Source organism: Theropithecus gelada, chromosome 14, assembly GCF_003255815.1.
Source record: "Theropithecus gelada isolate Dixy chromosome 14, Tgel_1.0, whole genome shotgun sequence".
In the NCBI taxonomy this organism is placed as follows: Eukaryota; Metazoa; Chordata; class Mammalia; order Primates; family Cercopithecidae; genus Theropithecus; species Theropithecus gelada.
The window spans coordinates 38703226-38719096 of record NC_037682.1 but is presented as its reverse complement, the minus strand read 5'-3'; the positions used below and the strand labels follow the sequence as shown (position 1 = coordinate 38719096).

The following is a 15871-nucleotide window of genomic DNA, read 5'->3' as shown; positions in this document are numbered from 1 at the left end:
ACAGCCTCATTTTCAGTGTTAAAGATGAAAATACACTTAAAAAGATACACAATTTTAAGGTTATACAATTTTATCTTCCTAACATATACGTCCATTGGCCTCTATATTGTATTTTTCAAGTAGGAAAGAGCTATTGGAATTCTATAATTGAAAAAAGAATTTGGGGACGGCCAGAAGAGACAACAGTGGATTTCTCCATTTTTATTCTCAATATGAGAAATTATGTTGCAACCATATATTTATCCAGATGATTATAAATATTGATTTTATTGTTCCTTTTACTCACTACAGTTACCCTGCAAATCGTAAAAAATAAAAAAAATACACTGTGTATTGTTATCATTAAACATTCCTTCCAAATTCTTAAATTCCAAAGCCGATTTAAGGAAGCTTTGCTCTGTTGAAATAGACTGAATCAATTTTTCAGAAGGTAACCTATTAGCATTCTTGAAAGTAGTTAACATAAAGGTATATAAACCTTTACGAAGTGTATTCCAAACCAGTCAATAATGTTATCCACAAATTCAGCCTGCTTATATTATACTATACTGCAAATAAGTGATTTGAGGGTTGCTCACGTTTTTTAATATGGCAGTTAAATTAAGACATTAAGTAAAGAATTACGTGAAACTACTCTTAGCCTTTTAAATGTGTCAAAAGCAGATCCTGTAATAGGAATGAGGTGTTCTGAACACCTGTGCACACACTTGCTTTAGCAACTTAGGACACAGATGAATCGTTTCTGGAAATTCCTGAGGATAAGGTCCACAAAGGATATCACCATTATTTATTGCTTTTCTTGATTTATAGTAACCTATTTTATTAAGTTACAAGCCCTCTTGATGTTTATTTCTGTGTGTGTGTGTGTGTGTGTGTGTGTGTGTGTGTGTGTGCCTCCTAACCCATGGTAAGCTAAATATTACAGGCATTATTCAAAACATCAAAAAGGAAGTCATGTTATATAATATGAAAAACCTTATTTTGGTATATGCTTACTTGGTCACCTGGTGGACCTGCCTTAATCTATAAGGTTTTAACAAAAGATTTTAGAATAGATGATTATCTTCCTTTCCATTCCTAACCCTGTAGAAAATATTCACATTGATAATTCCCAAGCACTTAAATCAAAACTTAATTTAAAAAAATAATTTAATTATATATAAATTATGTAACTATACTTGTTTATAGGCATTTTTCCTAATCTTAACTAGTTGTATAAACAACATTAGATTTAGATGTATTCTAGAACTCTGAAATTAAAAAGCTGCATACGATTTTGAAAATACAAAAATATCATATTAAATGTCCTACCGATGTACTGAAATATCATTATCAATGACCATCTTGCTCCACAGGGTAAGATTATTTTTCTAATATATGATGACAGCCTGACACTTCGAGAAAGGGTCATGTTGTGATTTCGAAGTTAAATACTTATGAGCTTAACTCTTTTTCTTCTGAAGATGGCTAATAGTTGAAACACCAAAGTATAATATTAGAAAAATGGGCTTGTGAATGTTTGTTATTCACAAGGGTATTTGCAGATCTACATTGATTTACTTGGGAGATTGGAGTGGGAGAGGAAATAATGGTGTTATCTCTTTCCAAGAACTACCAATAAAAACTACAGATTAGTTAATTCACTATCAATGATGAGTTACCTTTGATTAGTTTATAAATTTGTATCATTCCATGTGCACCATTGATATCAGTTAAATTTTAGTTATTTGAAAAGAGCTTATGCTACAAGATTATAAATGCTAGATAAAAGCAGTTAACTGTATAGTAAACCTAGCTAATTTACAATATTGAGATTAAGTCCATGAGACTTGTAAATATACAAATGTGCATATACATACAGCTATAACTTCCGTAATATTTTAAAACAATTTATTTCTAAGGGAACAATTAAAGGGAGACTCCTCTATTTTCTCCATAAATAATGTTTGATTAAGTCTGTAACAGCACAAAAATATTTCAGTAATATTCTCTTTGAAATACTATTTGAAAACCACATGGGCAATGGTTTACTTTTTGTTTCTCTTTAGAATGAAATGGTATAACCCTGTAAAGTCATGAAATAGTAAAGTTCTTATTTAGCAAACATTATATAAACAAAGGGAAAAGACCTTCCCCACCTTCTGTTGCTATTTTGAGAGTCACAGTTGCTTTGAACTGTGCATTGAGTGATAAACTTGGGTTGAGATACTGTTTACTTATCAAGGTTTACATGTACAAAATAATAAATCATAATAATGACTATTGCATCTTTTAGTAATAAACTTGTTTATAACAGTAGTTTTCTCTCTTTTCAGAATTTAGGACCTTTAGAAAAGTTACTCTCTGGAAAATAACATTTTATTTAAACTCTGGCATTAAGAAAACTAGTCTTTGGAAATTTATGGCATGACTTTTAATTTATACATTCTGTTTGTCTTATTATTTCTTATTCTCAAAATAGTAACATATATTCTGATCCTGCATCTTAAAAATCCTGAAGAGAAATAATGAAACCATTTAAGTTAACATGTACACCATGTTCTTCATATATTGCAGACCAAGTATTTAATGTTCCATGTGGGCCTGTCACGCTGTGCTAAGCACTTTATGATTTACTTTTATAAATCTTCATAATAATTCTATTAAGTAGGGATAATTTTTACTCCTATTAATTGCTGAATAAAGTAACATTTAAAAAGTATCACCCAAAATTACCTAGATTTATGTCAGAATTTGTGTTTGAACCTAAGCCATTTGACTCCAGTTCCTCATCTCAATCATAAGCTGTCGTAGTTCTTATTCCAAATGGTGACAAAAAAATATCTGTCACAAAAATGAATTCATTCAGAATGAGTTAAAGAGGCATTGAGGTAATTCTGTTCCATTTTTACCAGTATCTGTGGTTGTGCTTTAAAGCACAGTGTTGAGTATCAAGTTTGGAACATTTTAGGCCCCTCTAAAACTCATCATTCCTAGTGCCATTTATTGAGAATGTCTCTGGTCATGCTGTGGCAAAAACAGCCACGAGTTAAACCCTCTTCCATGGTATGGATGGAACTTGTCACTGGACTGTCTTCGTACTGCACCAGTGGCCTTGGCATGACTCTGGGCTGCTAATCCTAGGGAGGGCCTGAGAGGAGTGCTGGGACTCACTAGCTGAATCTGTTGACTGTGCACTTCATAGCTCCCTTTTGCTTCATCACACAACAAACACGATTTTCATACACTGTGGAAGACAGTGTCCCACAGATTCCCATCTGCTCTCTACCTGAAACCCTAGATTTATGCCTGTTTGTTCAATTAAGAAGAATGGGGGGAGTCTCTGCAATGACCTCTAAAATCTCTTGAAATGTCATCTGCTAATCCCATAAATTTCATTACACAAGGAAGGCAGAGATATTTTTATAATAATAATTGCATCTTCCAGTTGTATGACATTTTGATAACACTCCAGGTAGGATAATTAGGGACTGTAAAAGAAAAAACATTTTTAAAACTTTTGCAGAAATGTACTGACCCAGTGAAATGTCTTTAGGAAAATTTATGAGTAAAATTTGTGAGTAAAATGAAAAACTGTATGTTATATTTTGTTTTTATGCTATCCCAAATGGAAGTTCACAATCCTGATGTATTCCAAATCATATTTACATATATATGTATGCACATGTATATATATGTACATGCATATATAATGCCTACCATTAATTTATTCTCATCCTCAGAATTGCTGTTTTTTCCTTTTTATTCTTTCTCTCTCTCTCCCTCTTCCTTTCTTTCTTTCTCTCTCTGTCTCTCCCTCTTTCTTTCTCTCTTCTTTCCCTAAGATCTTAATAAAGCCAACTAGGTTTGGCTCAGATTTCAGTATTCACAAAATATGTATTCTAATTAATAAGAGTATCACAAGTCATTTGGAAAATAATTGCACCTCTCAATTTGCAAATCCTTAGATCAACAGCTTAATTAGCATTGCCAGACTTTGAAAAATGTTTCCAAAAATTCTGCTCCTTCTCGTTTTCAGATATTTCTCCAAATGTGCCCCCTTTTGACCCTTTCCCTCTTATCCCAAATGTATTTTTTTTCTCATTTCTCTTATAAACTGTAGCCCAATACCTTTTTTCTCTTTCTCTATTCTCCTTTTCTATTTGAGTGGAGGGAGAGAAGGCAAGGATTGAGTTCTGTTTTGTAAACTCCAGTGTGTCTGTTTTAATTCCTCCATTGATTTGTCTGTCTTTCTATCTTTTCTAATAATAGATATTGGTATTGTCTATTGCATGCTTCTTTCAAGGCTTTCTCTTTCAAGAAATATTTAAAGACAACCTTTGGAGTTCCTTATCCTTGCCTATTTGGACTATTTCTTCTTACTTTGCTAACGCACTGTTTCTAGGCCTTTTGCTCTTATCTGGCCACCAAAATAAATATCTGACACTTGTCAGATACAACTTTGTTTCTTATTATCTGTCCTCTGATTTGGTCCCTATGACATACTATTTCTTTCTTTTACCTTTTCAGAATTTTATTTCTTCGCTTCCTCCAAAAATCTTTCACTGCTCCTTCATTTGTCAACTCACCTTTTAATTGGCAATGCCCTCATTATCCAGAACTTTAAACATTATTTTCTAGACACGAACTATGAAGTTCTCCATTTTTGTTACCTTACCCGGGTGGAGTGAGTTGAGCTTGCTCACATGAGCTGAATGAGCAGAGTACAAGTCTTGTGGACAATGTGTTTTGTCCAAAGAAGAACACTATTGCTGGTGAAATCTATGGTCTGTTTACACTATTTGCAACGTTCTTTTACCAAATTCTATTCTAACAACCTTCTATAGGACATTCCTTTTCTCTTCACTTAGCCCTGGAAAAAGGCTCCAGACTTCTTATTGAGTTCTGAGGCAATTTTTCATTGTAAAGTGATAGAAAGGAAGAAGAAATACTGCATGGACAACATAAAAGGAGCAGAGATTTTAGTTATAATCGCTCCCACTAGCCAGACATACCATATTCTCCTTCTGCACTTAGCTGAATTTTTTTTTAATGTTTGGTCAGGACAGCTAATGACTGGAATGACTGGAAGAGGACCTAATAGTGGTGGCGAAGGGATGTTAATAGTATGTTAATAGTTGTATGCCAATTGCAGCTACAGGATGGGAGATGGGTGGCATAAAATATGTCTACATGTATGTGAGGTGTGAGGTCAGAGGTGGATGTCATTCCTCTGTTTTATTCCTCGTGGTACAAAAGCAATAATATGCATATTCCTATTGCCCATTCTGCCTTTAAACTCCAAGATATTTTGATGGTTAAAAAACTACTAAAATGAAAAACCTGAAGTTTAATACGACACCAAGCAAACAGACTTTGATTTCTTGAAAGGTGATGAAATCCAGTCCTAATTTATTCAAGAAGGAAGTAGTCAAGGACATTTGGAGCAGATTGGTTTTTCTCTGTGAAAGTTGGAGTCTTTCAAATAATATCCTGGGAAACAGTATTTTGCATGTAGTAATAAATAAGTACAAATAGGCAGCAGACATCCCTGTCTGCTAGCAATGGCAACTATACAAATCTACTAACAAATAGGCAAGAAGTATGTGGAGTTTGTGTGTTTGTGTGTGTGTATATTGTGTGTGTCTGTGTGTGTGTGTGCATTCATACAGGTATTGCCTTAGAAATGGGTATTCTCAAATGCCATATTGTTGTAGCTTTTGTCCTTAGGATCATAGCCTGGAACATGTACCAGGCTTTCTTTCCTGAGTCCGTTCTGTAAGACAGATTCAGCCCCTTGTTTCCAGGCACTGCCATTCTCAAGGTTTTCCTGAGGAAAATAGAAAGACACATATTAGCAATATAGCCTTGATGTATTCCAAATTAACCTGAGAGAATCTTGTTTAGGCTTTGGCTTCAAAAAATTATATATAAGTACAAAAGAAGCATAAACAACTCTGACCTAAGACAATTTCTAATTGATAACTTTGATAATCCATGTAAGGTACTATTTCTAAAGATAATAACAGCGAAAAGAACAATTTATTGAGCATTTACAGTATGTCTTGTGTTGCATGAAGAAATTTTTACATCTCTCATTTAACCCAGCAATCCCGTCAGGTAGTAGTATTACATTATAAGGAGAAACATACCTCTATCTCATATGAGGATGGCCCCCTTCCTACCAGGGAATAGGAGAGCCTGCTGATAATAAGAGGGACACCTATACACAAACTCCCCTGGATGCTGCTCAACATTATTTTCTGGCAAAGAAGCCCAATAGTGACACAAGGAGTGTCCCCTCCCATTCAACTTAGCCTTGAGAACAGAAGCTGGCTGCCTGAATTAAGTAAGTTTATTATTTATTCCAGGAAATTCTATCTTCCTGAGTCTGCAAACCAATAAATAACTTGATCCGTTGCTTCTAGAACTTCCTCAAAATTCATTTATAGAAACAATAGGCTGCTTAACCAGCTGCCTTCTAAGCAAAATAAATTGCTCATCTGGGTAAACAGCCCTTTTCTCCAAAGTATAGATTGTTCAATGAAGCAAACTCCTTGCTTATCAAGCCATGGTTCAATTATCAAAACTGACTTTAGGACCTTCACCTGGCTACGTTTTCCAACTTTAAATTCTTACACCACAGTTTTGCCCCGTTCCAATAAGAACCCTGAATTGAAAGATCTACCTTAAGTCACTTAAGCTCAGAATTCTATAAATGTCTGCACCTAACTTCCATTCTCTGAGCCTCTCTGTAAACCTGGTGCTCTTGCCTCCCGCCATAAGTAATAAACTCAGCTTTAGGTGATATACATGTTATTCCGCTGTTTTCTGGAGAGGAGAGCAATGGGCAACTCAGAAATATTTGCCATGATTCGGGTTAGGCTTCCCTCTGCTAAAATCATAAAAGAATAAAATGTCTGGGACTAAAAGTGAATATAAGTTTAAACTAAAAAGAAAAACACAACAACAACAATAACAACAAAAACACTCCTGCACTTAATCAAGGTGGGAAGACAGACACTGATAAGGCCAGCTGCTCCCAAGGTCTGGCAGTCATCAAATGCCATAACAACCCTTTGAGTGACCATTGCACTCTTACCAATGCTGCCCCAGATAGCTTTGTGGTCATTTCTGCTTCCCGTAGACCCCTTTAAGAATCCTTCAGTGGGAACCCAAACCTTACAAGACATGTTCTTCCTCCCTCTTGTTGAGGGTGGCATTCGCCGATTCCTCTGAAGTACCCCACCTTGCTGCATCAAGTCGGTAAGTCCGATTTTGTCTAACTACAGGCTCTTTCTGGTGGTCTTTGGCTGACGAAACCTTAATAATACTTGGACAGTGTCTCTAGTACTGCCTGACCTAAACACACTTCTTTTTCCCAGAATAAAAAGAGCTGGGGAGTTAGAGAGTTAGGTGCATCTTGCTGCTTCTTTGCCTGTGCATTCCCACCATGACCTTGCTTTCCATTTATATCCCATGGAACTGGAAATGCTTGTGTCCATGTTGCTCTGATAATCCCCCTCTCACCCACCCAGTTTTCAGATCAGAAAAGCTAGAGTTGAGGAGTTAAATAATTTACCCAAGGAATGCAGGACATGGAACCAGGATTAATCCCAGGACTATCTGATGCTGAGGTCCACTGACCACCCGTAATGCCAATAATTCAGCTTCAAGGCACTTTTACCTATCAACATATTTATGTGCTTAAAAGCTGATTAGCTGAGGTAACTCTGAAGTTGAAACTCAAATTCTTTCAAGTTCTTTCAATCACTGCCTTCCCTTTCCAGTGCATCTTTGCAGCTGGTTTAAATAGGCAAAACTAGGAATCCCTTTGAGTCCATACACATTTTTAGAAGCTCAAACATCAGCTCACCTGCTCTGTACCACTGTCATGCTGAACTCCGCACCAGCATAGTGTTTTGTACTTCTTAGACCAAAAGCAAAATAAATTACAAACTGGTCTAATTAACAGTGGTTGAATATCCTCACCTCTTTGGCGACCTATTAACAAAAGAACAAATAGATTAGACAGTTGCAGGCCTCCAAGTCTTCCTTTACAAATTTAAACACTGTCAACTTGAAAAGTAGGTTACTTTTTAGAATAAAAGTGAAAACAAGACTGAGTGGTTAATAAACAGAAATTGCTTAACTGCTGAAAGAGGTAGGAGTTCATTTTTAAACATCAACAAATTATCAGATCAGGTAGACTCATGACTGTAGAGTTAAACAGAGACAACCTATTTGTTTTTAAATATCTATTATAGAAAACTCTACTAGTACCCTTCTTTGGCCAACAGAGGGGAGAGCAGTAATTATTCAATTTCTTCCTTTAAAAAAGCTCTTGATTTTTTAGCCAAACCAGATATATTAATATTTGAGATCATCTAAGTCAGTATTTGTAAAATTAGAAAGAGTATTTTTATTGTTCCTTCTTTTCTTTCACCCTAACATCCTGAACAAGCAATATCCTCATGTTCCTCCCAGGTACTTTAAGCATTCCTCACACCTCCTCACGCCTCACACCTCCTCTTCCCTTCCTCAAAACATACCTGTTCAATGTCCTATTTCTTCAAATCCTGCTGTGGAACAAGAGTCAAATTGATATTCAAACCAAGACGTAAACGCCAGTGATGTTGCTCCTCCCAGAATTTATGCAAATTTTAAGTCATAAAGACTATTCACTAATACCCTATATCATTCAATGATAGTTATTAGTCCCATACTCAGTGTAAAGATACTAGAAGGAAGAGTGGAGTAGCGGTTATACCGTTGATCAAATTTCTTTTAAGTGCCAGATACTGTGCCCATCCACAAACTTTTTCTCAAACTGCTTTCTAGAGACAAGAAAAACAAATTGTGGATTTGTTTGGTTTTTGTATGAGACAGAGTCTCATGCTATTGCCCAGGCTGGAATGCAGTGGCATGATCTCGGCTCACGGCAACCTCTGCCTCCCGGGTTCAAGTGATTCTCCTGCCTCAGCCTCTGGAGTAGCTGGGACTATAGGCACGCACTACCACACCTGGCTAATTTTTGCATTTTTTTCTGTAGAGATGAGGTTTCACCATGTTAGCCAGGCTGGTTTTAAATTCCTGACCTCAAGTGATCCGCCCACTTCAGCCTCCCAAAGTGCTGTGATTACAGACGTTAGCCACTGTGCCTGGCCAAAAATGTAGATTTTTAAAATTCTAAATTGAGGTTTAAACAATCTATTCCCTGGCATTACATCACCCTGTCAAAAGACATTTGACCACATAGAATTCTACTAGTGTTGATAATAATATTTATCAATTAGTCAGTGTATTCTACATACTGGGCACATTTTACATAGATTGTCACTAATCCCTATAAATAGGTAAGTATTATTATTCTCTTTTCATGGATGAGGAAATGGTGAACTTTTCTATGAGCTAATAAATGATGAAATATATGTTTAGTTAAACATGTGTGATCTCACACTCTGTAACCCTCCATTTGTCTTAATATGTGTATATGTGTGAGTGGCAGAGGAGGGGTTGCACAACCTCAAAATTCTATGCAAGGGCATCTCTGAATCAGAATAATTTAATTTGGGACAAAGTCATTTCCAGGGTTTCAAACAGAGAACAGTTTTGTCTCTGAATGAACCACAAAAGTATCAAACACTCCAACAAATGATGGTGATCTATTGTCTCTGAAGAGCAGGTCCTGAGATTTGGACAGGACTCTTTGCTTCATATGGATTTATATTCTGTTTTCTTCTAGAGAAAGAGAATATTGCCTTTGGGAGATAGTAGATGGTAAAGCAAAGTATAGGGCTATAATTCTCACAGATAGGAAAGTTGAAAATGAAACTCAAATTCTCAAACCAGAAGCTCTGTATTTGCCTTCAATCATGGATTTATCATCTTTCATGAGCAAGACCTTAGGGATTGAGCATCAGTGGACTGTTGAGAAAATTGGGTGAAACCAAGTTCGTCAAGAGGTTGCAGGACTGTAGACATATTAGGTGAGAAAAGAGAAGAAGGTCAAAGGGGATGAGATCATTTCCTGTAGACAAGTGGGTTTTTCCTAAGGAAAAGAAAGTTCATGCTTATAGAGGAAATGTCACTAGATGTATAGTAACTTGGGGTGGTTTTGAGGAAAGTTCCCCTTCCTCTAAGCAGAAGCAACTCTATGCCAAGGTACTGACTCCACGAGCCGAATGCAGCCTAGAATCCATTCCCTACATGGTCCCTCTACTGGGCACAAGCCCCAAAACTCTCAGCAGAAGTCCTGAGTACAAGATATAGGCTTAAGTTGCAAGTCAAGAAAGTCAGATTAGGAGTGGCAAGGACATAAAATTTCAGAAACCTATGAATAAAAAGATGGTCTATAAACTTTCAACAGAAAGAATGGTATGAGTGTGTGTGTATGTGTCTGTGTGTGTGTGTGTGTATCTGTGTGTGTCTGTGTGACAAACAGGAGAGACTGAAATAAGGTAGATTACATACAAGAATCAGAAATTAGAATGGTATCAGCTTTCACCACAGCAAACTGAAAGCTAGAATACTTTTTATCTATCTCACATCATTATACAGAGCTGCGCAATTCCTGACAATTTATAAAGTAGTACAGTAAATTTCTCTGATGAGATGAATTATCTAACACAAAGATTAATTTTTGTATGTTAAGAGATAGATAGTAAATATTTTAGGCGTTGCTGGCCAGATGTTTGTTGCCACTACTCAACTCTGCCTCTATAGAGTGAAATCAACCATAGTCAAAAGCAAATAAATGGGCAAGCTCTGTTTCTAGAAAACTAAAAAAAAGAAAGAAAGAAAATAGGTAGTAGGCTACATTTAACCTTAATGTATGGAACCATAATCTAAAATATAAAAATAATAGACTGATAACTAAAGACTTCATATCCATAACTAAAGATCTGCATGTCCATAAAGAGACATGCAGCTTTATGGTAAATGAGAAAAATACAGTAAGATTCAGATAAATATAAACTACTGTACACTGAAAAACAGAATAGCATCAATCTCTACATACTGTCCTGATAATGGGATGTTTTGGTCACTTGATACACCAACAATGGTATTTGTTCTTGATTTAGGAAATGATATTTTCATTTCACATGTCTAAAATGGAAAAATGAAAAAATAACTTTCAGCCACCCAGCAGAATTTTATCAGTAATAATGAAGAATTTAAAGTGTATCTTAGCCCAAGTTCTCCTTTCAGCAGCTGATACACAAAATGATTAATGATATAAACTTCCCAGAGTTGCTAATCAACACAGACATGATTCTATGTATCAACATGTATGAGTAACATAAACAGCATATCTTTTAGGTGCCATATTTTATCTGGAAGAAGTATAATTGAATACATCACCTATTAAGACCAAATAAGACCAAGATAAAACATAACACAAGGAGAACAGGTCCACAAAAGGCCTCTGTCCTTCCTTACTGACCCTATTCTACATTTCAATATTGTAAGACTTTTTAAAAGATTCAGTGGGTATTACAGAAGATTTGTTAAAGCCTCTTGGTGAGCAGACCTGAGGGTATCAGGCTAGCACTAAGGCCTCATTTGGAAGACAGGCACCAGGAGGCAAGAACATCTGCTGGTCATGTTCAAAAATTTTTCCAAATGTTTGAAGGCATAACTAGACTTTGTTACGTGTTCGCTTTTGGTCTCAAGGGCATTTCACTAAGACCTGGTTCATTTGGAGAAAAAGAAAACATAGGGATTAATACCAAAAGAGTTGTTCATGCTGAAAATGTGTAAGAATTTTCAATCAAATTTAATATAAGTGCTGCTGTATCAACATCACAGCAGGCTAATTCTGGTGAACACATGGTAAATATAGACTGACAAACCACTGGATTTCATGTGCACACATTTCCTGCTTTAGAAGGAAACGTCCAGGCAGCTGAACTCTTGGCTGTCTTCTTAGTGGCGACCGACTACTAAACTGAAATGTTTAGGTATATTCCTCTAGCATCAAGGAAGGAGTCATGGATGTCAGGATACTAAGGCAAAATCTAAACAAAATGAATAAACAAACTTTCGCCTGAAACTATTTAAATGAAGACACTGAGAGAGTTGTTACTATGTGAAAGACTGGGGTTACGAGATTTATAGCCAATTCTTTATCATAGCCAACATCTTCTTAAATTTCAGTGAATGGCTAGTGACATCATGCGCAGAATAATAGGGCATTGGAACTTGCATATAACATTTCTAGTACACAGTCACCAGAAATGTTGCCATTCAGGTTTCGTGTTGAGTAAGAATGTTGGCCATTGTTCACTGGTATATAATAGTCGTGGAAAAGTAGAATACCTTAAAAATTTTTTAGCTAAAATACGTACTCCAAGGAGGTGGAGGGACAAGAGTATAGTGAACTTATTCCACCCCACTATCTCCCACACTCTCACCACCACTACGAATCCCTCATGGGCTTTGAAACAAAAAAGACATTAATCCATCAAAAGGGCAAGTATGGATGGTAGACACTTGGCTAAAAATGGCTGACAATGAAGCTGCTCACTGCAGAGAACTCCACGACTTTAGAGGAGCAGCCTCCAAAGGACAACATAGGCAAAAACAACAGTGTTTTGCTTTTCTAGTAAGTTAGCAAAGGCTGACTTCATGAGTTAGCAAGATGGTGATGACAAAAATTTTGTCTGTTACTGAGATGAGGGGAAAAGAACCACTCTGAATATTTAATCTTATTTACTGATTGTTATATTACGGAGGGTTTTTTATACTCACTTCTAGGGGACATGTGTCAAAGCATCTTTTTTTTAAATAATATATGGGAAATATTTGAATATATGTGGTTTTTTGTTTGTTTGTTTGTTTGTTTTTTGAGCCGGAGTCTTGCTCTGTCGCCCAAGCTGGAGTGCAATGGCACCATCTCAGCTCACTGCAACCTCCACCTCCTGTTCAAGCGATTCTGCTTCCTCAGCCTCCCGTGAATACATGTTTTATATATTAATAATCAGATATATAATAATGAAAGGCGCCTTTGTATGTCAGCTTTGAGAGAGTAGACATCTCTGTGGGAAGAAGGGCTTTTTTGAGAAACTTGAATTCAAACCAATAAGACAATCAGCCAGTCCACCAATGCATGCACTAGCCCATATCTTCTTTAGTCCCAAAGGGAGGAATTATAACCAACCTGTTATAAGGCTGATGATTACTCCAGCAGCAATGCATCCTAGGCAGCCCACTGCACTGTAGTAAAGGTAGGAGATTGAGTACCAGGTATCAGCTATTGCAGGTCTGTGGAAAACAGCACATGTCACCAATTCTGTGCATTTTAAAGACCCCCACAGTGATGTAGAGGACTGCTCAGGATTCATTTTAGGGCCTGGCATCTCAAAAGCCTAAAGCATAACTTCTTGTCATTTAAAAAATTATATTTAGACAAAATGTGCTTTGTATTCCACTCAATCTAATTCATTCCTGAATTACAAATATAACAATATAGACACTGAATCATAAGTATTACAATGAGGATTGTGTCTTTCATTTCATTTGTATTATTTATTCCTCAGACATCTATTAGGCCCAGATTTAGTGCTAGTGATTGTGACAGGCATTAGTGATCTAAAGATGAGAAAGTCACAAAGTCTACATATAGGAGCTAATAGATAATCATAAAATGGGTTGGTTTTGCCTCAGTAGAAAAGGTATAAAAGATTAAGGCAGCCTTCAAATTCAGATCAATGCATGAGATGATACCTCAGCTCATTTTGAAAGAATAATTAGTAGTTAATCAAGCAAAGAGGGTAGTCAGGGCCAGGAATTAGCATTCCAAGAAGGTAATACAGTAAGTACAGGCAGGAGGGAAGAATCAACATGGTTTATGTTGAACCATAAATAGGTTGAAATTCTTTGATATAAAATGTATGGAAAGAAAATGAAACTCAAAGGCAAATGGAAGCAAAATAATGGAGTGCCCATTTGGAACCTGAGTCAAAATGAATTTTATGGAGGAATGGGGGACACTAGTACAGCTCTTGAAAAATAAACAGATTTTAGGAGAGTGGAAATGAACACTAAGACATTACTATGGAGGAAATAGCTTGATTAAGGACCCAAATGTAGGAAAGAGTGGGATAGGCATAGGTAGAAGAGAAGAGACAGAATTCAGAGTAGAAGGAAAACAATAATTAATAACATTAAAACCACAGGAAAGTTTGGCAGATATTTAGCTCCAGGATAAAGGTTGCATTTTATTCCATAAGCACATGAATCATTGAAGTCATCTCTATGTGGTAGTAATGAGTTCAGGAAGGCGCTTCAGAAAAAATAAATCTAGTGATGCTTGGATAGAATGGGTTGTATTAGAAAAGAAGAGAAAATAGAAAAATGGAGGAAATGAAAAATACAAATAAGATAATTTCACTTTTCTGGACTTTGTAATGACGAGACTTGCCTCAAGATTGACAAGGACAATGGAGAGGAGAAGATATGCCGGGCCAAGAGAGACTTTCATAAATGTAATTTGCCACATTACCTGGCCAGTTTGAGAAGGCTGGGCTCAGAGGAAATGAGCGTGTACAGGGAGGTATTGATGATAATCAGAAAAGGGCTACTAAAAATGAAGTACTTTTGAGGATACACAAATAACACAAATCCTGTATTTTCTAGACTTGCTCTTACATACAATTAGAATGTGAGTGAACATGTATTAAAGTCATGTGTAGTGCCACTTGATATATATATACACACTCATATATACATATATATACACACATATATACATATATACACACACAAACATATATACATACGAAGAGAGATATATATATATATATAGTCATCTCATTTGATCCTCTCAAAAACGAAGTATAGTAGGTACTAATACCCTCATTTTTCAATCAAGGGCTCTGAGAATTCAAGAAGTTACAACTTACTAACTTGTCCAAAGATACAGAGGGAATAAATGGTAAAACCAAAATCCAAACCCAGGTATTTCACATTTCAAAGTCCACAATCTTCTCTCTACACAATAGTATCTGATGTGTTTTGATATTTTTGATCACTTACCCCAGTCAGAAGCAGAAAGGGAAATCCTTTGTTAAACCCTGTGTTCATATTATTTGGTTTAGAAGCCATAGGTTCATAGCAGTGCTCCTAACTCCGCATACCTACAAGCATTATCCTCATTGTTCACAAACTTCTTCTACTCAGTTTTATTCTTTGAGGTCACCATATTCCTCATACCCAGTCACCTTTCAACCCTCCACTATTTTTCTGTTTTGTACTCATATCTCCCATTACCTCTTTCACCAAATCCGTTTTTGTACAGAGGTATTCAGACATACAATGGACATCTGCAGAAAGCTGCAGCCCTGCGTGGCACTCCTCAATGCTGGGTACTTCCCAGAGTGAGTCTCACAAGAGAGCAAGATGTGTCTCATCACACTTATCTCTGAAGAGTGCACCTCCCTCTTACCAGGTGACCTACTCTCTGGGACTCAGCGCCATCTTTAAAGTCAGCATACCTGCTGGATAGCACTGGAGACCCTGTTGCTGTCACATTTGATTTGATACATTGGTCTGTTGATAGAGGCAAAGGCCATGTCTTAGAGGCTGGTGCAGGGTAAACGAAGGCCCCAATGGCCACCCAAAATGACAAGATGATTCCAGTAAGAAGACCTCCTAGTGCACCCTGGATGAAGAAGAAAAAAGTTAATGGGAAATTTGACAAAGTTGTCTATTGAAAGAATAATGAGATGAGGAGTTCTATGCCTTAGAGATTCTGGCGTTCCACCCCAAATCTTGGCCACATGTTTTGGAAACACTCTACTCAAACTGCCTTCACCTCAATTCCCATAATGCAGGTTTATTAAGGAGTGACTTGTTCTTTAAACGAAGACACGAGATAATTTCACACTGA

General features: G+C 36.5%; 1 protein-coding gene across 1 annotated transcript in view; it reads right to left on the bottom strand.

Annotated features, from left to right (window-relative positions):
- Positions 1 to 1879: 1879 nt before the first annotated feature.
- SLC5A12 (solute carrier family 5 member 12) overlaps positions 1880 to 15871 on the bottom strand; it is a 54906-nt gene continuing 40914 nt past the window's right edge. Inside the window, exons 12-15 of the mRNA XM_025357127.1 lie at positions 15477 to 15643; positions 13142 to 13245; positions 7856 to 7983; positions 1880 to 5809 (exon numbers count right to left, since the gene is read on the bottom strand). Of these exons, the coding sequence (XP_025212912.1) occupies positions 5660 to 5809; positions 7856 to 7983; positions 13142 to 13245; positions 15477 to 15643 (549 nt within the window). The 3' untranslated portion in view covers positions 1880 to 5659. The remainder of the gene's footprint in view (positions 5810 to 7855; positions 7984 to 13141; positions 13246 to 15476; positions 15644 to 15871) is intronic.